This window comes from Natator depressus, chromosome 1 (genome assembly GCF_965152275.1).
Source record: "Natator depressus isolate rNatDep1 chromosome 1, rNatDep2.hap1, whole genome shotgun sequence".
NCBI lineage: Eukaryota > Metazoa > Chordata > Testudines > Cheloniidae > Natator > Natator depressus.
Window position 1 is genome coordinate 9125637 of NC_134234.1, and position 27202 is coordinate 9152838.

General features: G+C 42.7%; 1 protein-coding gene across 3 annotated transcripts in view; it reads right to left on the reverse strand.

Annotated features, from left to right (window-relative positions):
• CLPB (ClpB family mitochondrial disaggregase) overlaps positions 1 to 27202 on the reverse strand; it is a 147826-nt gene that overhangs the window by 8455 nt on the left and 112169 nt on the right. For 2 of the 3 annotated variants that reach the window (XM_074954454.1, XM_074954441.1), the window contains 5 exons: positions 17415 to 17492; positions 14791 to 14846; positions 11024 to 11068; positions 6109 to 6270; positions 1938 to 2094 (listed from right to left, as the gene is read on the reverse strand). In XM_074954454.1, the coding sequence (XP_074810555.1) occupies positions 1938 to 2094; positions 6109 to 6270; positions 11024 to 11068; positions 14791 to 14846; positions 17415 to 17492 (498 nt within the window). The remainder of the gene's footprint in view (positions 1 to 1937; positions 2095 to 6108; positions 6271 to 11023; positions 11069 to 14790; positions 14847 to 17414; positions 17493 to 27202) is intronic. The other variant, XM_074954449.1, reaches the window with a different exon arrangement.

The following is a 27202-nucleotide window of genomic DNA, read 5'->3' on the forward strand; positions in this document are numbered from 1 at the left end:
GGAATCCTCTGAGATGAGATCTTTCATGTGGCAGAATTTCAGGTCAATAATTTCCCCTTCTTTAAAGATACCATCTGTACAAGAGCCTCACTCTTGGAGACGAAGGAATTTGAGGAATCCTGCATCCAGTCCTGGGGCCCACAATTCAAGAAGTATGTTGATACATTGGAGAGGGGTCAGAGAAGAGCTACAAGAATGATTAAGGATTAGAAAACATGCTTTATAGTGATATACTCAAGGAGCTCAATCTATTTAGTTCAACAAAGAGAAGGTTAAGGGATGACTTGATTACAGTCTACATGGGGAACAAATATTTATTAGCAATTTAGCAGAGAAAGTTATAACATGATCCAACAGCTGGATATTGAAGTTAGACAAATTCAGACTGGAAATAAGGCATAAATTGTTAATGGGGAGAGTAATTAACCACTGGAACAATTTACCAAAGGTCGTGGTGGATTTTCCATCACTGACAATTTTTAAATCAAGACTGGCTGTTTTTCTAAAAGATCTGCCCTGGGAATTATTTTGGGGAAGTTCTGTGATCTGTGGTAAACAAGTGGTCAGACAGGATGATCCCTTCTGGCCTTGGAATCTCTGAAGAGGTCTCAACATAAAGGAACAATGATAAGTCACGGCAACAGGCAGTGTTGAGGAGAAAGGCAAATGCCCAACAAATGAACAGGAAAGTTGGAAGGAGGGGTAAAATACCTCCCCCCCAAAGGTGACTAAGAGACATAGATGGTCAGAGCCTCAAGGATCTGCCCTTCACTAAGAAGAGTTTACAAAACTAGCCAATTCAAATAAGAGATGCAATAAGAGAAAAAGAGTCAAGTTGGTGAGTGTGTGTAGCCACCTCTACTTCAGTGACAGGCTCATTGGGACCATGAACCAGGACGCTTCTCCAGAAGCCAAATCTAAGCAATAGAACAGGGTCCTAGGAATGACTTAGGAGGTTCCTTCCAGTCCTATATTCCTAACTTCACAAATGTACATAGGGAAGATCACGTGGTTGCCTTGCATGTCCTGTCCCACCTGAGGCCTGCAACCAAAGCTGCTCTGTCTCAGATTGCATGATCAACAGCATGTGCCCGCTGCGGGCCCACCAGCTCACCTCAGGAATAACGAGGTACCTGTTTAGAAGTGCGTGAGTTGGTGTCAAAGGAAACAAACAACAGGATGGACTTTCTAAGACCTTTGGTCTGCTCCAGTCAGAAGCTCCAGGAGTTTTTAACACTGAGCTTGGGCAGAAGGACCTCAGTAGGATGACCATGTGGCTGTGGAACAAATACTGGCAGGAAGATTGGTTCATGAAGGTAGAATTCCATCACCATCTTAGGAAGGAAGGAGGGAGGAGTCCACAACCTCACCTTAACTTTTGCAGAATCTGGTGTAACGGGGATCAGTTTGAAGCACATTCACTCAATGAGCTGAAGTTGCTGCACCAGGAAAATTACTTTCCCCTTAACAACTTGAGCTCATGGGTACCAAGTAGCTCAAAGGCTTTGTCCATATGACAAACCATCCCACGGCACACGGGGCTTTGGAATTGGGGGTCTCAAATGTGTCAACCCCAGCAAGAACCTGATGGAGGATAGGATGCAGAAACCATAGCAGATATTTGGAGGCTCTGGATATGGTGCCTGCCAACTGGCTAAAGTAGAGATGAGGTCACAACATTCACCAGGATCCAACTGCAGTTCCTGCTGGGAATTCTTTGGCTGGCTTAGAAGAAAAAGGAACTACCTGGAAGGTCCAAGTGGCTAAGGTAGTAGAAGCTGGTGATGCGCAATTGACCATCATTGGAAGGATCCTGCCAATAAAGGCTCTGTGGCTTATGAGGCGAAGCATGTGACTCCACACCGTGGGGATGTGCGGAGGTAATTTTATGAAGCAGGTTCCTTTGAGGACTTAGAGTATATAGTAGAGGTTGTTACCTAGGTTTTCAGCAATCCTGTTCCTGCTCATTTCCAGGGCCTCCTGTCTGAGCTGCAGGGCATGCTGGGCTATCTCATCACTTGCCACGTTGGAGGTCATGATGAAGATGGCGTCCTTGCAGTCAATGGTCTTTCCCTTCCCATCCGTCAGCCTGCCCTTCAACAAGAACGAACAACAAAAGCTGCATCACCAGGGCTGTTGTGCTGTGACACTGCACAAGAGAGCCAAAAGCACGGGGGATATTTCAAATACGTGAGTGCCAAACCCTTCCGCCCAAGAGGGAGATATTTCTAAAAGTGCCTAAAGGAAGCCTGGGCTAGTGTCCTGTGTGACTCTGGGCATGTCACTTAAATAACTCTCTGTGTTATGATGGTAACATAGATACCCTTGCACCCTTCACAGGGGACAGGGAGGGAGTGTTAGTGGAACCGGTGTTTGCAAAGTGCTTTCAGATCACTGGGGAGGCACACTTCCAAGGTGCAAAGTATTTATTATTATTATTACAACAAGCAAACAAAAAATAAATACCCTTGTAGGGGGGACTAGCCACAGAGGGTTAGGAAATCGTCAACAGAAAACTGATAATGAACATCATCATTCTAAACTAAGGGTGTGTGCGTGTGTGTAAATGGGCAGCTAGGCTCCTCTAAGTGACTCTGTGCTGTCTATGGACACTAAGGGGATGAGTTGTTAGACTGACAGTGCAACTGTACTGAGAAATACAGAGCAATCTATGGTACAGCAGGATCATGCAGACAGATCAAACCAGGGCTCATAACTGCAACTACTGTCCAATATCACACGCAGCATATTAACCGGAGGGGGTAGCAGCAGGTGCTTGTGTCCTGCACAGGGGTGTGACTGTCATTCTTGTGAACACCGATCTCCTCTGTATCATTGCTCCTCCTATAATACTAAAATAGGAACCTTTCAAAAACACGAATTTTCTTTAGTAATAACAAAAAAGAACAAGGTCCCAAGGCAGTCGTCCCGTCCCGTCCCGTCCCCCCGCATGTACACAACAGCAGATACCCAGCACAATGATACAAATCCATGTTGGGTGCTTGATATTAACATTTAGGTTATTGCCCTGTCAAGCATGTGGTGCAGGAATTGATTTCACATTTAGCTGCTGCTGTGATGATCTATGCAAGAAAAAATTGTGTTATTAATCCTTCAAAGAAAAAAAAGGGGGTTTGGAGTTTTTTTGCCTCTGAGGACAGACTGAGGCTTCAAAGCCCTCCCACAATAGGTTGTACACTCAATCTACCATGCAGGAGTACCTATAATGTTTGTCCAGCTCCATTTTCAGGCACTAAGCTGACTCACTGAGACACAGGGTGTTTATCTCTGTCCTCCCATCAGCTTATAAAGGTGCAGCCATAACTTCCAAAGACAGACAATGAGAAGAGATTTCCCTTGAAGAGCAAACAGTACACATGCCAGGCAATCAGGGACTCCTGAGTCTGAGATTCCTGCCAAAATCCTCTCTAACATTATTTCTAGGGCCAGATTAGTGTGCATGGGTAGGGGAGTAAAGCCATAGGACATGCTATCACAGACAGCCAGAGAAATCATAACCACAATCAGGCTGACTTAGAAAGTAGACAAGTACTTAATGAGAAATAACATTAATAAGATATTGATGGAGTTTTCTCCTAGATGAGTAGGTCAGATTCAACAGGCTCCTTGGTCTCCCTTCAGTCCATAGTGCTTATCTGTACGGTGCAGAGATATATCAATGTGTGCCTGCTAAAGAGAGGCATTATTTATGTTAAAGGGGTACAGCCTAACCGCTCAGAGTCTGCACAGTGAAACAGGAAGAATGCTCCTATTTCACTCTTTATGTTTTCTGCAATGGACAGGAGACTCTGCACCTTTTCTTGGCATGATCTACCCAGATATTATTATTCATTATCCTTCTCAACTGCTCAGTATAATCTGTGCAGTCCCATTCCTGAATTTCTGATTACCCACCAAAATAATCTCTTCTTTTAACTGGAGGTGTAATCTAGACCAGTTGTTCTCAACTAGGGGTATGTGTACCCCTGGGAGTACACAGGGGTCTTCCAGGGGGCACATCAACTCATTTAGATATTTACCTAGTTTTGCAACAGGCGACACAAAAAGCACTAGCGAAGTCAGTACAAACTAAAATTTCATACAGACAATGACTTGTTTATACTGCTCTATATACGATTGATTTATTTTATAATTATATGGTAAAAATGAGAAAATAAGCAATTTGTCAGTACTAGCGTGCTGTGATACTTTTGTGTTTTTAAGTCTGATTTTGTAAGCAAGTAGTTTTTAGGGTGACCAGACAGCAAATGTGAAAAATCGGGACAGGGTGTGGGGGGTAATAGGAGCCTATATAAGAAAAAGACCCCAAAATTGGGACTGTCCCTACAAAATCGGGACATCTGGTAATCCTAGTAGTTTTTAAGTGAGGTGAAACTTGGGTTACGCAAGATAAATCAGACTCCTGAAAGGGGTACAGTAGTCTGGAATGGTTGAGAGCCACTAATCTAGACCACTAGACCTCTGCACGATGCTGTTTCCCAGGGTTAAGTCCTTGGAAAGGCAGTGTGGTACATGAAAGGCAGTTTGGTAGAGTGGATAAGACAGGGTTTAGCTGTACTAGACAGCTGAGCTCTGGGCCTACAGTGATCTTGTAACAAGCTTTTTCCTAATTTGTCTCATAAATGATCTGAGAAAAGGGGTAGACAGCAAGGTAAGCAGTTTGCAGATGATACAAAATTACTTAAAACAGGTAAATCCAAAGCAGACTGAGGAGAGTTACAAAGGGATCTCAGTAAATTGGGTGACTGGGAAACACCCAGATAAGTTTCAATGTTGATAAATGCAAATTAATGCACATTGGAAAACATAATCCCAACTATACATACAAAATAATGGGGTCTAAATGGGCTGTTCCCACTCAAGAAAGAGATCTTGGAGTCATTGTGGGTAGTTCTCTGAAAACATCCACTCGATGCGCAGCGGCAGGCAAAAAAGTGAACAGAATGCTGGGAATCATTAGGAAAGGGACAGTAATAAGATAGTAAATATCATAATGCCTCTATACAAATCCATGATATGCCCACACCTCTAATACTGAGTGCACTTCTGGTTGCCTCATCTCAAAAAAGATACATTTGAATTTGGAAAGGTGCAGAGAAGTGCAACAAAATGATGAGGGGTAGGGAACAGCTGCCATCTGAGGAGAGACTGAAAAGACTGGGACTTTTCAGCTCGGAAAAGAGACAAGAAAGGGGGGATCTGATCGAGGTCTATAAAATCATGACTGGAGTGGAGACAGTGAATAAGGAAGTGTGATTTACCCCTTCCCATAGCACATGGACCGGGGCACCCAATGAAATGAATAGGCAGCAGGTTTAAAAGAAACATAAGGAAATACTTTCTCACACAACCTACAGTCAATGTATTGAACTTGTTGCCGGGGATGTTGTAAAAGCCAAAAGTGTAACTGGATTAAAAAAAGAACAAGATAGGTCCACCTGTGCCACAACATCTGGTTTTCTTCATATAAAAGCCAGGGCTGGCATTAAGGGGTACCAAGCAGGGAAACTGCCCAGAGACCCAAACCACAGGGGGCACTGAGAAGCTAAGTTTCTCAGGCTTCTGCTTCAGTCCCACGTGGCATGGCTCCGGGCTTCAGTCCCATGCTGTGGGGCTTTGGCTTTCTGCCCTGGGCCCCAGTGAGTCTAACACTGGTTCTGATTGGCAGCCCCCCTGAAACCTGCTCGCGGCTCCCCAGGGGGCCCCGGGCCCCTGGTTGAGAACCACTGCTCTAGGTGTCCCTAGGGCCTAAGCCTCTGACTGTCAGATGCTGGGTCTGGACGACAAGGGATAGATCACTTGATGATTACCTGTTCTGTTCATTCCCTTTGAAGAACCTGGTATTGGCCATTGTCAGAAGACAGGATTCTGGACTAGATGGGCCACTGGTCTGACCCCGTATGGCTGTTCTCGTGTTCTTTGACTAGGAAGATGGGGATTATTTGCTAGCCCAAATTTTCAGAAGTGACTAGTGATTTGGGATGCCTAGATTGAGACACCCAGATGCCAGCTGTACCAGTCAGCTCCTTGTATCAATCACTGTCATATTCCATATGCTCACACGCCGACACGGAGACCCAGACTTACTTCGTCAAAGAGCTGCAGCATAATGGTGAGAACATCTGGATGGGCTTTGTCAACCTCGTCAAAGAGGACCACAGCATTTGGGCACTGTTTTAGCTTCTTGGTTAGCTGCCCACCTTCTTCGTGGCCAACATAGCCTGGCGGAGAGCCAATAAATTTGGCAACCTAAGAGGAAGTAATTGAAAACACGACATGTAAGAGACGATGGAAGGAGCTCCTCTCATTATATAGGAGCTAATGACCACAATTTTTTTACGTAAGAATTAAGTTATATATACACTGTGACATCTTTTATTCTCCAAGTATCTCAGAAGCACCTGGACAAGCAATGAGTTATATACACGTAACACAATGACTACTGAGCATTAAACACTCAGTAATAGCTCACTCACAGCCTTGGACATTCGAACCTGAAGAAACGTCTACATGTGTCATTTAGCATGCAGCAAGCTGGGATGTAACTCTAGAGTGCTCTAGCTTGCCGTGCACTGCCTGGCCGTGTGGACCCTGCTACCATACACTAAAAAGTTCAATAGTGCACTTTGACCTACTTCTCTTTGAAACCACAGTAGATCAAAGTGCACTAAGGAATTTTTAATGCGCAGTAGCAGAATCTACATGGCCAGTTAGTGCTGACGCGTTGTAGATTTATACCTCAGCTTGCTGAGAACTAAATGGCCTTAAAGTCAGAGAGATTGTGGCCAGATGACACCAGTTAATTCCTACTCTTCCTGAAAAGCACCAGGGGATCTTTAATGATCATCTTCCTGGTCTCCTTTAATATCTGTTAAAACACTTCAAGAGCAGGACAGTTGAGAAATGTGGACAGCTAGCTGCTTCAGTGGAAGATCTAAAGTGTGGAGAGGAACCAGATTGGCTAAGAATGTGAAGAGGTCTCAGGGAGATGATGAAAGATGGAGCCTCTGTTCTCTCCCAATTGGGGGAACCAACTGGGAATCAGAGCACAAGGGAATTCTATGAATAAAATAAACTGAAAAAAAAACCCATAAAAATATTTGTCCTTTCTACTTCAATAACCAATGTAAGTGTTTCTATGATACTAATAGAAGACCATTCAGCCACCACTTTTGGTTGCTCAGCACAACACAGCTATCTTGGCCAAGATTTTTAAAAGCACCTAGTGATTTTGGGTGCGCAACTTAAGACATATTAAAGGAGCCTGATTTTCAGATGGCGGATGCTCAGCACTTCCTGAAAATGAGGGTCCTTTAAGGTGTCTGAAACTGGGCCCCCCAAATCACCAGTCACTTCTGGAAATCCTGGCCTTATAACATGTGATGTCCTAATAAAGCTGGTTGCAGTCAGTTAATAGGGGCCAAGATGGAATATTTGGAACAGAAAAACAAATCCTTAAAATATTTAGCTTGAGAAAGAGAGAATTCACAACTTCTTGTTCTGGAACAATGAAATGGCCCAGCATTATGATAAATCTGTTGCAAACTAACTTTGTGCTGGAGAATAACAGTTGTGTCTTCACATCCATTTGCCCATGTTGCCACCTGATATAACTGCATTTACCAGTTGCAGTTCCCTTTCAGTATTCCTACCTCTCCAGCTCAATACAAGAAATTTGAGGGAGGAAAAAAGCCAATCTAGGTCCATCCTTTGAATGGACCCCAGTACCTCCTCATACAAAGGCTGGTGCCCACTTTTTGCCACTTGTAGAGTATTCTGCACAGATCTGTCTGCCTCAGGAGAACTGGGATCTTTACTTCCTTCTCCTCTTCCTGCAAAATGCACATCTGCTTCTGGCATTTGGCCCTCATCCTCTTTTGAGAGTGCTATATTCTACCCCACAGGTGAGAGACTCCGAGTCAGTGGACAGAATTTGGCTGAAGTTCCAATTGTTTTAGCAATGCCCTCAGCAGTGTCAGATTCTTCATGCCGTTCTTTAGTATTGTTGTCTCCAGCACTGACCTCTTGATCCTTGTTTGCATGAAAAACGTATTCTATCTTCCTTTGCAATTCTCTGCCTTTGCTTTCCTTATGTCTTCTGTTCTCTTTCCTGCACGCTGTCACCTCTGTCACCCTCGCCAGTGTATTTTATACTTTGCACATTGCTGTTTCTGACTCTGGATTCATTTTTGTTCTGTCTCTATCATCAACACTGTCATTTATGTATTTATTGCTACTTTATAGAGCACACATATCATACGCCCCTTTGGCAATCATCTATCAATCGGTCTCTGAGCATTCTTCTATTTTCCCTCTCTGTATCCCTTTCTCGCCAATGCTTTGTAGTAAATAATAGTATCCTGGCTCTTTTTTAGCGCCTTCCTTCTAAGAATCTCCATGTGCTCGGCAAGCACACTGAGATTCACAATTGCCCTCTACAGTACGTCAGCGTTATTATTAATTATTATCCCTTGTCCCAGTCTCGTAAACAGAGGCACAGAAGGATTTAAGTGATTTGACCAAGGTCACTGATCCAGCTGAATCCTTTCTTCACTCTGAGCATAACATGTGAGTGCGTGCACATGCAGACACACCCAGTTAGTATCCAAAACTGACACTCCCAACCTGGAGCTTTTCCTTTATATTTTGGAACAATCAACAGAGATCTTAGCTTTACCAGGCTGTTTCTAGGGTTTTCCCCTGAAAGGTCATCTCTCAAATGCCCTAGTCCCTCTCTTGACTCACAGACCGTCCTCTGGAGTGTGAGCTAACGAGAGGCTCCTCATTTTCCTTCCTTCTTGCACGCAGTTTAAGGAAGTAGCTGCTTCTGTTATGGGTCTCTTCTTTAACTTACTTCCTAACTCACACTCTTCAGGATCTCCATGTACCTCATTCTATTTACTGTCTATAACGATCTGCAAGCCATCTACAGCTATCAGAGGACGAAAGGGACTCTGTGTAAAACTCTGTACACTCTTTATAGACTACCTCTTTCCAGTCTGAAATCTTTAGTGCTATCAGATTTTCCTGCTCTATTTGCTACAGCTTTAAATACCTTCACAGCACAGCTTCTCACAGAGAAATACATCCTACACATTCAACTCCATGTATTTTAAAGACTTTCATTCCTAAAATCCTGCATGGGGACACACAGAGTATGTCTACACAGCAACAGCTGTGCATGGAGCTGCCCAAACTAGCCTAAATCCAGCTAGCAGGGGTAATAATAGCAGCGAAGACAGCTCTGGCTTCGGTGAGGATAGTACAAGCCCAGCATGGACCCTGAGTATTTAACTTGGCTTGCAAGTCTGCTCTGAAGCTCACGATGCTCTGTTTTCATTGTTATTGTTCTCCACACTAGCTGGGTTCAAACCAGCCTGTGCACAGGTTTTGCTGTGTGGACATATCTGAGTCTCTGGTGTTCCCCGCTTTTGTCATTAGCCCAGCTGTTCTGCTTCTCTTCCAAATGGAGGAGGTAGTATTCGTACAGGATGCTATATAGGTTCGCTAGGGATGCTGCATCATCTGTAAAGTCTGTTAATACCTCTTCATTCTTTTATTCAATTCCTTCTCTTTCCTATGGATGCATGAACCTTTCAGAGAACACACAGAATCACCAATAGCTCTTCCAGAGTATCTTACCTTAGACCTTAGTCCATCCCGTGCTTTGCTGCACATTGGGCTACCCACATTCACCATCCTTGCCTGTCAACTGCCAAATCTTCCCATTTCATGTTGAGGTGCTTGATGTCGTTCAGCACTGTTTGGTTCCATGTTATTAGTGGTCTTGGTCTTTCTCTCTTTCTTCTTGCGTTTTCTGGCTTCCATCCAAGGGCGATATTTGGTAAGCATTCATTCTCCATTTTCAGCACATGTCCCAGCCACTGAAGTCTTATTTGTGAGAGGGTGCCTTGTCCAGTCATTTTTCTGACTTCTTCATTCGTCTTCCTCTCTCTGTTATTCTAATATTCTTCTCAGACATTTGTGATGAAATGCATCCAGCTTTTGCGTATCTTTCTTGGTGTGTTGCCATGTCTCACTGCTATATGTTGTTATGGTGATAACAACTAATTTGTACGCGTTCAGTTTTGTCTCAAGGGAGATGGTTTTGAGTCTTCCAAATGCACCATTTGCCTTCCCTATTCTTCTTCTTATTTCCTCAGAACTGGTACCATCTTGACTGATGGTACTTCCAAGATAGGTAAAATTGTCCACCTTCTCCAGTTTCTCTTCTTCAGTTTTGATTTCCGTCCCTGTAGTTCCCATTAACATGACTTTACATGGCTTTAGTGGAGGGTTATTTACAATATGGCCGATCTCACGTACATTTGGACAGCATTCATTCCTGAACACAACTATTCCCTTCTGATACTCTTGCTATTGAGACCACAATATAGGATATATATTGTTATCAAGCATTTCCTTTGACTTGGCCTCTGCTCCTAGTCTGCCTTGGCACTTTACACACTAGTGCAGTGGTGCCCAAACTTTTCCTCTCATGGTCCCTCCCTTACCTGTAATGGAATGTGTGCACACACACCCGTCCCCTGCCAGGAGCAGAGTTGTGGCTGGGGGTTGGGGCCGCAGGCCACGCTGTGGCCCCCTGCCAGGAGCGGAGTCGTGGCTGGGGGCCGGGGCTGCAGGTTGAGCCATGGCAGGTGGCCAGAGCCACAGCTGGGACCGCAGCCTTTGTTATTCTCCTTGCATCCCTGTTTGCAACATTTCACTTCTCGGTTCCTGGAGGCCAGGGGCCTCACCCTGAAAGACGCTGAGCACTCACAGCTCCCACTGATTTCGCTCTCAGGATTAGATCCCATGCTCAGGCACAAGACCTGTTAGGTGCTTGTTGCTTCCAGTGGGAGTTGAGGAGGTGCTCAGCACCTCAGAGGGCAGTGATGGCAGGTGGAGGGGAGAGAGAGAGATGCAATTGACATGATTTGTTTAAATTACTGATTAAACTAGAATTTCAGTCCCTGGGAATACAGACAGGCCATTTACTAACCTCATGCCTTTCCTGGAACTCTGACATGTCCAGTCTAATGAAACCCTGCAACAGAAATAAGTAACCAACATTATTTTTGATTAATGCTCTACACATTTTATTACATTTAAATAGCATCTTTGGATCCAGCGCAGCTGCTGAGGGGGACTGACATGCCCAAGTGTTTGTTTGTTTGTTCCCAAGGATGCCTGTCAATGAAATGCTTAGATAAATCTATTGCAAAAGGCTGAGATTGATTCTGAAAGAAAAGGGTGGAAACAAACCCAAGGTTTCTCAAGGGTACGTAAGAATGGTCCCAAATCTGGCTACCCTTGTTCTGAATGAGTTCAATTAAGATGACCTGCTCTCATCACTACAGTGGTGGGGATGAAAATGGGACTTGCAATTTGCTACTCAAAATGGCCATTATTACCGTTCAACTGTTTAGAAATAAATCAACAGGAGAACATAATGCCTACCCTGCTAAAAAAAATAAAATCATAAAGTCAAGGTAAGTTAAGTACTTGGACGATCACAGCATTGAGATAATATTGTCACAGAATTTATAGGTTGATACACAAAGCTCCTTTATGTCTGAAAGGGCTGGCGGTTCATTGCAGAAAATGAATTTCCCATGCTCGCAGCTATAACTTAGTTCATATTGCTATGAAAAGGCAAGCTTGAACTTTCCTAGCAGTGATAGCAGGGATGGGAGTACCTGACAACCAGCCAGGTCTCCAAAGGCATTTCTTCTAGTCACAGCTCACATCTCTGTGACCCACATGCCGTGTGACCCACATGACTCATCCCGTAATTGTATCAGCTGGAGAGCCATGGCGAGTGTTCTGTGGGTGGTAGAGACCTGTGGATGCTAGCTTAGACCAAGGCTTTGTGCTTAATGCATAGCAAATGTTACCAGTTGGCAATTCAGTAGCATTTGCTCCCCCTCCTGAAACATGTTTCTCTCGGCCTATAAGAGGCTAGCTGACTGTATCTTCTACTCATCTATCTCACCCATCTTATTAGCGACGCACTCGTTTGTGTGGAGGAACAGTAGCTGAAGGTGGAACAGAAGAGTGGACAGAGATGGACGTGAAGTTGGGTATTGTTTTGGGGAAAGACAGCATTTACAAAAACCCACCTCAGACTAGTGATATGGTAACAAAAATAAATAGATCAAATGAAGTAGGAGAACATCTACCTACAACCTTCTAAACAGCCCCTATTCACTGAGACACAATCATGTATATAGAAACACAGAAGAATAGGGAAGAAACAGACTGGAATTGTAAATAGTTGGTAGAGGGTAAAGGTATAAAAACATAGCTACAGAATGCTGGTTGTCAATGGGAATTCCTGTTGGCTTTCGAATCCCAGACGTAGTTTGCCCCCTCCAGGGGCCTAGCACTAAAAGATGCTAGATTTAGCTCCCAAGGTATTGAGAGCGGAGGTGGCTCAGCATCTCCCCAGAGGATCTGCTTGTAATGCAAGTCTAGAACACAATTGGAGTTGTATATGGACAAAGATGCTACCGTTACAGATGGTTGAGAATCGGAATTTCAATTCTGTGGAAAATGCTGATATGTCAAAGAATTTGTTCCAATTTGGAACAAAAAGCTGAAATTTCAAAATTTCCCATGGGGGAAAAAAATCGACAAGTTTTTGATTTGGGACCATCAAAACATTTTCTGTCAGTAGTGTCATTTTAATTCATTTTGTTTCGATTATACTATAAAGTCAAAACAAAATGAATCAAAATGACACTATCAAAACAAGTATGCAGTGTTGAAGCTGTGTAAGACCCAAGCATTTTGACACTATTGAAACATAATGTTTAGACTTTTTCCTTTTGAAAAAAGTTGTCAAAACTGACACTGTTCCAAAACATTTTTTTATTTCAATAAAATTGCAATTTTTGATGGAAAACTGTTCTGGCAGAAAATTTTCAACCAGCTCTAAGTTAACATTGCCAGGCTAGTCAGACTGTGTCACTGCTACCCAAACCAACGCTCTAAGGCCAACAGCCACTGACTTTGGAGCGCCCAACTTGAGACACATAGGACCTGATTTTCATAAGGCCTGAGTACCCACAACTCTATAGACGGTCAATGGAAGCTGTGGATCCTTGCCAGTCTCAGACTGGGTAGCAAAAGTAGAGACAAGCAAAATCAGTGCCATTGTTGTAAAGGTGGCTTTCCAGGCCTGATCCTGAGCTCATTTACAATGGTGTAAATCAGGAGTGTCCCCTCCAGAGCCCAGGGAATTACCCTGGTGAGAGCAAGATCTGTACCAGGCCCTAAGACATTTCTAAACTCCCTTTTCTGAATCAGCCCATTTGTGATCTAACCCCTCTTGTGTCAGCAAATCATCACAGAGTTCATTGTACGTACAGCACAAATTAAGGCAGGCCATATAAGGATATTAGCATTTGTAATTAAATATTAACCTTTCTGTCAGTATGAAAAGGAGACCATTATGAATTCTTCTTTCTTAATCAGTCCGTTCCTGCTATTAGCTGCATCCCCTATAACTATCCATATAGTTTATGACCCCTCTTCAGAGGGCTAATTACTGCAATGACTGCCAAACAGTAAAACTCTGATTTGTGCATGCTATTGAATTAACACAACATTCAATGTTTGGCTGATTTTTCCATTTGATGTTTAGCTGAAGCACTGACCAATTCCAGGTGCAGCAGCTCTGAATTAAGGTGCTTGAGCTCCAGGAAGTGGAATTTATTACATTTAAAAGGCAATTATAGATGGATGAGGAAAAGAAACCAGAACTGGCTGTTTTATGGCCTTGTTTTACTTTTGATCTTCTTTCAATGTGTGTCATTTCATCTTGTCTTTTCTACACTGGAGAACTTCTAGGAGCGGCAGATTTGATCTAACACCAGTTTGCAGGACACCTCGTTGCTGCAGCTCTGCATTTCCCTCTGTGACACGCAAAAGGCCGGTTTCTGACTCTCACACCAGTTTTATACTAGTGTATCTCCATTGACCTCAATGGGAGCCGCTGGGACTTCTGAAATTTAGGCAGAGGCTTAAACATGGATCTAGGAGCCTAACTTCAGGCTCCTAATTTTTAAAATCTTGACCCAATTTTGTTAAAGAAAAAACAAAGATGTTCTAAAACCTAATACTACCTAAAAATGTTTCTATAATATGGCTTTTTAAAAAAATCCAATGAAAATGGCTGTTTTTAAACAGATAAACAATCCGTGGCAGTGCTTGAAACCCAAACACTCCGGCACTAAGAACCCGAATGTGATGTCACTTATTTTCATTGTCCGCGCTGAATGAAATGCAAAAAACAAACCAATAGCACACATAGTGACAAGCAAACTGGACTTTTAAAATTCCTTCACTTCTAATGATCTAAGTTTTTATTAGTGACATAGACAAAGAAATGTATTTGTCCACAACATAGGATATTCAAATTTACAGTATCCTCATAAACAAGGGAAGCAAGCTAAACAGGCTTCTGCTAACTTATTTGAATTATACTAAAGTGTTATGAAAAACATAGGCAGTGACACAGGGGTTTTTAAAAGTTTGCTCTAAAGCAACAGCATCCCTCACTGATGCACAAAGACAAATGTGATGCTTTCTTTCAGCTGTTGACTGAAGTGCCACCATGATCCAAAATGGTCAACAATGTGAGTTTGCCTCCCCGCACAGAAGGACCATGCAGTGACACATGCGGTAGTACATCAGTGATGGACAAAACCATGCTGCTATCTAAAGCCCAGCTGATTGATAAAATACAAATATAACAGGGATTACCTTCTTGGCATCTTTGTGCATGTACTTGGCTGTCTGTTTGGCCAACTCTGTTTTACCTATTCAGAAAACAGTAAGAAACGATTTGTGTTAAAACAATCAGAAGGTGTGTTCCATTTACCATGAATGATTGCAAGAGTCACCTGTCTAACTCTCTACAACCCATGTGCTCAATACACGACTTTAATCCAGTTCAGACAAAAGAAGCAATCCATGTATGGAGATTTTCTCTGCAATAGTATTTCATGTTAAGCAGGTGTATTAATAAGGAATACTATAAATGAAACGTTCCCCAAAATTCACCCAAGGGTGGAGAGGAACCAGGATATTTTCTTTTCATAAGGTTAGAGTGTGTGTATCAAAAAATGGCTCTCTCTTACAGAGTGCTGGTTGGAACAATATGAGGCTGTTATCAGTGACTCCATACAAGAAGAAAGGCCAGGACTTTCAAAAGTAAGTAGTGATTTCAGGAAGCTCCGATTTTGGGTAGATAGCTGGAGACACCCTTAAAGAGGCCGTATTTGCAGAAGGTAGGAGCTCAGCACTTTCTGAACACCAGGCCCCTTTAAGGTGTCTCAAGGCAGAAATTCCAAAATTGAGACACCCAAAATGAACAGTTAGTTTTTAAAATCTTGGTCTCCATTTAGCACAAATAATTTTAATGCACCTATTAATAGCAACTATTATTTATTATTTGTATTGCCGCAGGACCTAGGCGCCCAGTCATGGACCAGGCCCCCATGATGCTCGATGCTGTAGAGAACAGAAAGACAGTCCCTGCCCTAAAAAGCTGACAATCTAAATACACGGCAGAAAACACAAAGGTGCATGTTGAAAATTTAACAAGTGGACGATGAAGGCGCATCATGGGCTGAGCAGAGGATCTTGTGCTTGACCTTTAATAGGTTGTTTCTTGAATGAAGATACAGAGAGATTCTAATTCTTTTGACCAAAAGATGCACAACTGAATCAGATTTTTGCGACATTTATGCCAGACATCCCAGGTTTCATGTGCAATGTCTTTACTTTCCAGATGAGAAGTGAATTTGCTGGGAAATGTGATATTCTTTATTTGTTTGATTTATCCAAGGAGTCTATCATAAAACTCTAGGCGCATGAACAATCAATAATTCAAAACATATATTACAGGATAAATCTATGTTGACATTGTATCAACAAACACACTGGCTCAAGAAAACAGAGACCCTGTCCTCCTCTCACTCTATTCTATTAAAAAAGAACCTGGGTAAACAGACAGGCTTTGCAAAGTGCCCTGGGCGTAAGAATACTCCAGACTGTGCCAGGATCAAAGGCCCTCAGCAAGAATGCCCCGCTGCCAATCACAGGTAGGGGCTTTCACTCTGAGCTCCCCAGGTGACCTCAACTGCCTGAGTACCACAAGAGGAGACAGGCAGTCTTTGAGATACATAGGACCCAAACCAGAAGAGGCTTTATGGGTTAAAACTAATAGCTCATGTCATGTCTGGAAATGAATCCAAAGCCAGGTATGGCATCTGTACTTATGTCTTCAATACTCTATTTATATCCATTATATATTAAATATACACCTACCTACACTCATATATATGCATTAATGCACATGGCATACACACAAAAATACATCATAATTTACCCTCTCCCCACAAAAAAAAAAAAAAAATCATTTTAAAGGCCAAGTTCTGCCCTGATTTGCAGCAGGTCTAATCCCACAGAAGTCAATGGAGGTGTCAGTCAGGGAAGAATTTAGTTCTAAATGTCCATCAGAAACATTCAAAAGCAAGGAAATTCAGAGTTAACATTGCTTATTGCTTTCATATCGTTACACAGCAACTCACTGAGAGTAAATGCTTTGCCTAGTACAACCCTGAGGCAGGACTCTGTAGAGACAATAATGGTTGCATAACCCCAGTAGCCTTAACCCCTACAACAAGAGCATCTTCCAGCCAGCCAAGTCAATGCAGGGGAGGCCATGTAAAGTGCAATCTCTGTCATCTTTCAAGTGCCACATTTAGACGGGTTTAACCTTTTTCAGTGGTCAGGAAAAATATTAGAGCCAATAGCGTGCCAGGTGCTTTGAAGACAGGCAAGGTCCTTGCCCTGGAGTGCTGACGATTGAAAAGCCATCTCTGAACTGGTTATTTTGCACACTTGTGCACAGGGTTTCCTTTTTAAAGGTCCAATCTGTTAAAAGCAACATTTTCATTATTAAAAGTGCTTTTCTGAGGTTGAGACTTAAAAGCCCAGATTCTCAGCTGCTGGAAATCAGTTTAGCTCCACTTGCACGAGCTGGAGATCTGGCCCTACATATGAATTTAAGCCCGAAGATATTTCGTTTACCCGGACAAAACACAGGAGGATGGGCTAGAGGACCCGCTGGAAATCCCTTCCCAGCCACATGAGTTGACGACATGTTTGACAAGTGAGTTATAAGTCCTTGAAAACAGGGTTTAGTGTGTGTGGTGACACACCCTGGAGTACAATGGGGTAACAGGGCAAGTTACTGTAACCGCCTCCTCTTTCCCCCTTCTCCACACACATGTATGTCCAGAACATGCCACGAGATGATGCCTACATCAGGCCTCATCAGCTGTGTTCTCCCCCGTGACAAATGACAACCCATATGTTACCTATTCCTGATGATCCCAAGAACAGAAAAACCAGGGGATGTTCTTCGTCGTACCAGCCATTTTCCTTTCTCCGAATTGCTGAGTTTAAACACAACGAAAACAAAAGGAGGAAGAGAAAAAAAAAAAGAGGCATATAAATCAATGACACAAAAGCAAGTATAATTATCACTAAGTATACACTATGTTTTACTGCTCTCTGCCCACTCAAAGTCTTCACTACCATTAGTGCTACCTAATTTGATTAGCCAGCAAGGCCCCCAGAGACACCTAATCAGGTTAGCATGGATTTGGAAAGCTGCCCAGAGCAGATTTCGGATAAAGTTTTCCAGGATGTGCACTCAACGTTGCCAGGGAAACAGAAAGGAGGGTGGACATTGAATGAACGAAGAAAGGGTGGTAGAGAGAGAATTCAAGAGGCGTGTTAGCTTTCCAGCTTGTAAGTGCAACCTTTATGTAAAGGGCTGGTTTGGAGAAGTTTGTCACTTCTTTCCCTTATGCAAATTGAAAGTGGGGGATGTTTGGATTCAAGGTCATGGCAGCCTTGAACTGATGTACATACCGCTGTAAGTTTTGTTTAAAAACACTGGAAATGGGGATGGTCTGGAGATATCAACGAATGTCTGCAAAGGGTTATGGACGTGAGTTATGGATCAGTGATATAAACGGAAACCTCTACCCCAAAGGCAGGGGTGGTTTACAAAGCAAAGTCCAATGGTCATCTACAAAGTATTGAAGGTCAAACCACGCTCCTGCTGCAGGGCATTGACTGATTTGCCTGCAGGGGTCGGGATTGAGTCCTCTTACCCAACGTGGGCTTGTGCAATTGCTAAGGGCTCGATTCTGCTACCCTCAGTCAAACTGAGGAGTACCTGCCTCCTCCAGCAGCCTCCCTGAAACAACGAAATCATTGGAACTACGTGGGGGGAGGAAAAGTAAAGCGTGACACTATGTGAACTAGGGTGGCACACTGGGACCCTAGCAGTTTTGGCCTTTGAAGCATCTGGCAGCAGCCACTGCTAGACGCAAAATACAGGACTACTTGGGATACTGGACTGTTCCAACACGGTCATTCCTATGGTCATAAAGGCCTTCTTTAGGGTTCACGTGGGAGTTTGGGGGCCTCACACAGCCATTTCTGGGTTTTGTTCTGCATGAGCTTTGAAACCCCTGAGTTTCACAAAGTTGCAGATTCTAACCACTCCAAAAATTCAAAGCAAAGCTCAGTCAAATTTGTCCAAATTTTGCACTGGAATCCTAAACTGGCCCGGTTCCCCTGACTGGTTTGCAACGGGCCTGGGCTAAGCGTCTTTGGAGTATGCACAAAGCCTGAACCAAGGGATGTCGTCCAGCACTAGTTTAAGTACAGAATTGGCGTTAACTAGAAAAGGGCACCAATCAAACTCAACCCCCAGCTCAGATCTGGAATCTGAGAATAAGGAGAGTAATGTTTACCCAGCTTTGTAAACTACTTTGAGTTCTCTGAGCAAAAAATAAGTATTACTGTATATGTAGGTGCATCCCATAGAAAGTACATTTCCCAGTAGGCCACAGACAACTTGGTCCAATCGGAAGGTCCCTCAGACCAAGATGAGGCATTGCAGCTGGGACCTGTGGTCTCAGCAGACCACCCTTCTGCATTAAATATGACCGGCTAATGATCTAGGATGGGGCCCTGGTTGGGAAAAACTTGGGCACCCTGCTCTATAGAGACAAAGCATACAACACCCAACAGCAAAGAGCAAATCTTATCAGGTCAGAGGGTTCTCACAATCATGGTTGAAGCATAAAGGTAGTGAAAGGATATTGAATATTCAGCTTACGGGGGGAGGGGGGGGGTCTAGTAGTCCAGAAGAAAAGAGACAGAATCATGTCTCAGACCACTGAGGTCTTCCTGATTTATCTGCATTATTTAAAACAAAGCCTCCTCTATTACAGCTCTTATAAGGAGTTATTCTTGCCGTATTGATCGGCGGGTGCTGTAAAGCATTTTGTGACATTTTGTAAGAAGGAAGCTACATAAAAGTAAACGGTATTGTGTTGTAAATTGTGCTCCTAAGAACTTACCTGTAGCGTGCTTTTTAAAATTCTACACAGACCTGTGTCTCAGCAGTTGCCAGAGGTCAATGAGACCAAAGATGCAGCACATCATATTTGATATAAGTACTGCATAAACAGGCTAAACGCCAAGCTTTCAGGAATTACAGCCTGAAATACTTTTAAGATCGCAGGGGAGAATAACGGTAGCCGAGGTAAAGGCAGGCAGGATGAAAAATGGAGAGAAAATGAATGATCTAGAGCTTTGGGGCTCTGCTGTGCTTCTAAAGTGAAATTCTTGCTTTCAGAGTAGAATTTCACTGTACAAGTGGCACTGTGTTTATTGTCCTTCAATGATTTCCAGACCATATACACTCAGTTTTATTATTTCTGACTGCCACCCCTGCAAATACAATCTGGGATCTGAGAGTCAAGCTGGGCTCTTTCCTCCTCATCTGCCCATCTCTCTTAGGGTCTTAATAAAAGTTCTGCAGGTCAAATTCTGCTCCCAGCAATCCCAATGCAGCACCTTTGCCTCCAGGTATAACTGACAGGAACTCAGTAAACAATGCTATTGCTGATGCACAAGGAAGAAGTGACTCCAGCTCCCTCTCCACAGTGCTAGCAGGAGGAAGTGGATAGCAATCACTGTAAATAAGCAGTTAGAAATAACAGATAACTGATAAAGGAAGCTAAAGGTATCAATGAAAAATCTATGGCCAGTATAGTTAAGGACAATAAGAAAGAATTTTTAAAATATATCAGGAAAAAAAGCCATCCTAGCAGTAGTACAGATAAGGACAACTTTCTAGAGGCTAGGGGTAGAAAATTGTTAATCTTGATACAGAAAAGGCAGAATGTTCAATAAATATTTCTATTCTATATTTGAAAAGAAACTGGATGATTTATTCATAGCTTATAGCACTAATTAAAGCATTTCCATTCCAACAGTAGCTAGGAAGAGTGTAAAAAGCAACTGCTAAAGTTAAACATTTTAAATCTGCAGGAGTAGATCATTTGCACCAAAGATCTTTAAAAGAATTGACCGAGGAGCATTCTGAGCCATTGATGCTGATATTTAACAAACCTCTGCACACTGGGGAAAGTCCTAGAGGATGGGAAAAAAGCTAATCTTGTGCCAGTATTTAAAGATGCAAATGGGACAACCCAAACAACTACAGGCTGATTATCCCGACACTGATCCTAAGCAACATCATGGAAATACCAATCTGGGATGCAATCAGTAAAGTCTTAAAAGAAGGCAACATAATTAATGCCAACAAACATGGATTTATGGAAAATAGGTCTTATCAAACAAATTTTATATTGTTTTTTGATGAGATTACAAGTTTGGTTGATAAAGGTAACTGTGTTGACATAAGAGAGACTTCCGCAAGGCATTTAACTTAGTACCACATGACATTCTGATTTACAATATTACCACTATACAAAATCAAGACAGCACATATGAAATCAGCGAAAAACTAGTTAACTGATAGATTTAAAGAAGTAATTGTAAATGGGGAATCATCATCCAATAAGGGGTGTTTCTAGTGGGGTGCTTCAGGGCTCTGTTCTTGGCATGATGCTATTTAGTATCTTTATCAATTATCTGGAAAAAACAAAATAATCACTGGTGAAGTTTATAGGTGACACAAAAATTGGTGGAGTGGTAAAATAATGATAAGGAGAGGTCAGATTTATAGAGTGATTGGGATCACATGGTAAACTGGGCTCATGGTACAACATGCCTTTTAATACAAGGTCATACACCTAAGAACCAAGAACGCAGGTCACACTTACAGGATGGGGTCTATTTTGGAAAGCAATGACTTGAAAAAGTCTTGTGGGCAAGATGGATAACCAACTGAACAAAAACCGTCATTAAGAGCAAATGCTATTCTTGGGTGTATACGAAGTAGGACTAGGGAAGTGGGTTTACTTCTGCATATGGCAAGAGCAGGCCCTCTCAGAGGTCCAGAGAGGCCTGGGCCACTTCCAGCTTTTGAGGCCCCTAGCCATAATTAAAATAAAAAATGACAACACATGGTCTAATCTTGTGCCATCAGAAGCAATATATTTGTATTAATATTTATGAACATTTTAAACTCTTTAATATGACAAAATCTATAACAGTTAACAAAAAAATTATGTCTTTTACCAAATCACCTCTTATTTGCTTAAATTTGCAGCTCTAAGATGAGAGTGTGTGTCACATTTTGGTCTGCTTGAGATGCGCAAAAAACAAGTTGCGAAACTTATCAAATGCCAAAAAATTAACTGGTGTCTAAATTTGAGGCCCAGGTCAAATGGCCCTCCTGGGCCCACCCTCTGATTGGCCCTGGGCATGACTGAGACACTGTGTTCAGTTTTGGTGTCCACACTTCAGAATGGATGTTGACAAATAAGGGTTTGGAAAAAAGCTACAAGAATGATTCGAGGTCTGGAAAACCTGCCTTACTGTGAGAGACTTAAGAAGCTAAATCTATTTAGCTTAACAAAGAGAAAGTTCAGAGGTGACTTGATCAGTTTATAAGTGCCTACATGAGGAAATGTATGTTTAATCTACCAGGCAAAGGCTTAATAGGAGCCAATGGCTGAAGCTAGACAAATTCAGACTAGAAATAAGATACACAGTTTTTAACAGTGAGGGTAATCAATCATTCGAACAAACAGTTAGGGATGTGGGGGACCCTCTACTCACTTGGAGTCTTTAAATCAAGAATGGACATCTTTCTAACAGATATTTTAGCTCAAGCGAAAGCTATAGGCTTAATGCAAGAATGACAGGGTGAAATTCTCTGGCCTGTGCTATGCAGGAGGTCACTAATCATAATGGTCCCTCTGACCTTGAACTCTACGAATCTGTGATTGCCACTGTGCCTGGCCTCTGCACACTGGTACACTGGGCACAATCTGTGTGTGTGTGTGTGTGTGTGTGTGTGTGTGTGTGTGTGTGAAACAGAGAGAGAGAGAGAGAGAGAGAAAGTGCATGCAGAGAAGAGCTGAGCTAAAGTGGACGGGGTAAATGTTATTGTAAGAAGCATGTGCACTGACTGCCATGGACTTTAATGGGAGCCACAAGTGTGCATATAAGAGAGCAGAATTTGGTCTGTGCTGAGCATCCGAGAGTCAGAACATTGTAACAAGAAGTTGAAGAAGAAGGTGACTGTTTTAGGGAAAGAAACTACAAATACAAAGACTTTAAAAACCTATACTGGTGCAAACACTGAGAACAAGTCTGAAGCAGATGTTTCCAAACTCTCGAAAATATCAATGCCAACGGCAAAACTCGGCAGATGCGTAGTACCGCTCTCCAGCTCCTCACAAGCTAGATGATCTAAGTAAAACAGCCATCATAAAGGGAGGAATATGGTGGAAATAGGCTTGTTCTAACTCTGCGGGGCTGTGCAGACTGAAAAAGAGACACTCGTGCTGAGGACCCTTTCATAACAGCAGCTGTACACTCCACGACGACAACAGGCTCTTTTGGGAGTGTTATGAGACACTCACACTTCCCAGGTGGCTGCATGTACTAGGTCTTCCCTTGGCCTTTATCATTCACATAAGAACATAACAACGGCCATACTGGATCAGACCAATGGTCCATCTAGCCCAGTATCCTGTCTGCTGACAGCGACCAATACCAGGTGCTTCAGAGGGAATGAAAAGAACAGGTAATCATCCAGTGATACATCCCATTACCCATTCCCAGCTTCTGGCAAACAGAGGCTAGGGACACTTTAGAGCAGGGGTTCTCAAACTGGCGGTTGGGACCCCTCAGGGAGTCACGAGGTTATTACAAGGGGGGTCGCAAGCTGTCAGCCTCCACCCCAAACCACACTTTGCCTCCAGAATTTATAATGGTGTTAAATATGTAAAGAAGTGGTTTTAATTTAAAGGGCGGGGGAAGATCGCACACAGAGGCTTGCTATGTGAAAGTGGTCACCGGTACAAAAGTTTGAGAACCACTGCTTTAGAGCATGGTTTTGCATCCCTGCCCATCCTGGCTAACAGCCATTGATGGGCCTATTCTCCAGGAACTTACCTAGTTCTTTTTTGACTCTTGCTATAGTCTTGGCCTTCACAACATCCTCTGGCAAAGAGTTCTGCAGGTTGATTGTGTGTTGTGTGAAGGAATACTTCCTTTTGTTTGTTTTAAAACTACCTATTAATTTCATTGGATGTCCCCTAGTTCTGGTGTTATGAGAAGGAGAAAATAACACTTCTTTAATTTATTTTCTCTACACCAGTCATGATTTTATAGACCTCTATCATATCCCCCTTGGTTGTCTCTTTTCTAAGCTGAAAAGTCCCAGTCTTATTAATCTCTCCTCATACGGAAGCCGTTCCATACCCCTAAATCACTTTGGTTGCCATTTTCTGTACCTTTTCCAATTCCAATATATCTTCTTTGAGATGGGGCAGCCACATCTGCACGCAGTATTCAAGATGTGGGCGTACCATGGATTTATATAGAGGCAATATGATATTTTCTGTCTTGTTATCTATCCCTTTCCTCATGGTTCCTAACATTCTATTCACTTTTTTGACTGCCGCTGCACCTTGAGTGGATGTTTTCAGAGAACTATCCACAATGACTCCAAGATCTGTTTCTTGATTGGTAACAGCTAATTTAGACCGCATCATTTTATATGTATAGTTGGGATTATGTTTTCCATTGTGCTTTACTTTGCATTTATCAACATTGAATTTCATCTGTCATTTTGTTGCCCAGTCACCCAGTTTAGTGAGCTCCCTTTGTAACTCTTTGCTGTCTGCTTTGGACTTATCTATTTTGAGTAGTTTTGTATCATCTGCAAATTTTGCCACCTCACTATTTACCCCTTTTTCCAGATCACTTATGAATATGCACACGAGAGGTCAAATAATATGGGTGGATTTAAAAGAAACAAAAACAAAAAAACCATTTGCAGCTATGCCAGTTAAGATAATAAGAGTAAAAAACTCTTGCTTCAGAGCACAAAATGATTACCTGCAGGGGTCAGCATATACAACACTGCACAGACAATTGGATTCACTCTGGTCATGTTTTCACTTGTCTCTGGAGCAAGTTCCTAGACTAGATGGACAAATGGTCAGCTCCCATATGGCAAGTCCCATGGGTATCTGATACAGCCAAAGATTTGGTTGTGTTACTGTTTAGAGAAGATTGCCTATCATAAAATGAGGGATGATGACTTCAGACTGAAGTTCTTGTTAGAAAGCTAGAAAGAGTTCTCTGTCACTGCAGTGAAGAAACTCAGCTCTTGTAGATTATTTAGAACAACCTAGAGCAGCATGGTGTCAAAGTGGTTTTGTATATAGCCTTAAAATAATGACCATAGTCCAACTAAATAACATAGCTGCACAAATCTAACCAGAAAGATTCAGGTCAACCAGAAAGAGAGATTGCAACAAGCAAGCCATGACTCTAAGCAGCTGTCCACCTCCCCTCTAGTTGGTGCTGGCTGCTGCACTGCTGAGCTATGACAAAAGGACCAAAGAGGTCATCTCAGGATGGAGTGATCCTCAAGCAACCCATCAATGCAGGTTTGGGAAGATTAAAACTTCAGTGGCAGGCTCAGAGAGTAGCACCCTGGCCGACATGGTGTTTCAGGTGTCCATGCCGCACGATGTATTTGCTCACCACGTTATGAATTTTTCATCAACGTTCATGCAGGAAATCCATATTTCGGGCAGAGATGCCTCCTTCAATGCTGAGGGTGTAAAGAAAATCCAGGTACTGCTGCTTTACTGAAATCTCATGAAGAAATTCAAACCCATTGCAATGGGAAAGGAGGATGATGATATCTGAGCCTTCTTTCTGGAGCCATTTCCAGCGTCACTGCAGAGCTCTTACTTAATTTCGTACATCTGTAACAGTGTAACCGTACTGCTGTGTCTCTGAGAGGCCCTTCAGCTCGCTATTGAACTGATAAATTCACTGTATTACTTTACACAGATCAATACCCCAGCAGTTATCAGGGGTTGATGTGACCAAAATTGGTTTCAGCCAATTTGTGAGTGTAATAAATGTCCATTTATCAAATCAATTCATTCAGTGGTGCTTCTTAGACTGCCCACATTCATCGGACCACCAGGGTGACTCTCTTCAGGCGTGTGCCAACTGCAGGGTCACCCTCCACCTGGCAAGCTTCTGAATCTACTAACAAAGGTATTCAGGAGCCCTCAGATTTTGCCAGGCTAGTAGTTTACTGCAGGATCTATGGCAATCTGAACTGAGTCACTGGGTGAGCACAACACTGCTAACTGTGCCAAGCCGTCTGGAGGCTGTAAGATATGGAGGAAGAGGATCCCTTTTACTGGATCCTGGTTCTCCCACTTGTCTTGACTGGTTGGGAGCTGTTCTGAGGACTACAGAGCTTAGTGCACACTTAAGATAGCTGTGCACGTGCAGTCAATTCCCCCACAGTCAAACCCTTAACAAGACAGATACCAAGCATGCTCAGGTCTGGGATTTGCAATCTGTCCATATCAAAGCCATTTTCCTTGGGATCAAGGCCAGGTGCTGGTCCAATTCATTCCTTATCAGATGGCAACTTTCAACCCTCAGATATCTCAGCTGTAGGACTGTTCAGATATGAACAGAAAGTTTTCTCTCACTCCCCTTTCATTCAAAATGGCTGAAGAGTATTTGTTCAAACAAAAAAACCCAAACAAAACAGACAAACCTTCTTTGGGCAGAACCCAAAGATGGGAAATTTTAGTCCTGACGGTTCAGAAAATCAAAAACTGAAAAGCATGGCAACCTTAACTATAAATGATTGCTACCAGGCACTCAATGTAATGCTATTAATATTATAAACACACACAAACATTTACGTACTGTCTACAGGGAGGATGTGAGGACATGCAACAGAAAATACACATTTTTAAAAGAGCTCTCACCCTTTGTTATATAATCTGAGAAGAGATCCCTTCCTGGGAATCACCAGAGCATGCAGTGTATTTATCCCTGTGTCTGTATGTTCAGGTGCAAGGACAAACAAGAGTTGACCAGAGCCAGGAGTGCAGTGATTTATTAAAGTGCCCTGGAAACATAATCATAAACCATTTAGCTGTTCATTTGCATGAGAGCTTGTAGCATCTAGGCCTTTGTCAGTTTCTAACATTACAGAAGAGACCTGCTTCTTTTTTTCTTGGATGTTTCAGTGCTACCTGAAATATTCTAGTTTGATTGCATTAAAATACATCATAGAAAGTAGGGAGTATCCACATCTGTATAGTACACAGCATCACTTAACTACATTTACGCCTCCTCCCTTCCACAGGGCTAAACTGATCAGCAGATTGGAAGACAGGAAGGAATTTCCCCACTCAGAGTACTGGCAGAAACAGTGGACAATTAGGGTTTCCCTCCTTCCCCTGGAGCAGTGAGCAGAGATTACCTGTCAGGATCTGCTAGGTGTAATCCCACACTATCACAGTCCTGCCCGGTCCTTCCCTTCTTCTAGAGCAGAAGAGACAGTGGAGATGTAGGACTGAGATATCATTCTATGGAAGATCAAAGAGGAATACTGCTTCCCCATTCGTGAGGATATGGTGAATCAGGTACTGTACCCTTCTTAGTTCTAACTACAGGAGGTTCAAATACTATATAAGAGATAATCATGCAGTGCAATGAGCAAACCAAACCAACTTCCTTCACTCTCATGTTAATTGTTTTTCCTGCTCCACCCATCTCTTCCAGCTTCTCAGTGTGCAAACTGCACCAACCCCCCAACCCAGAC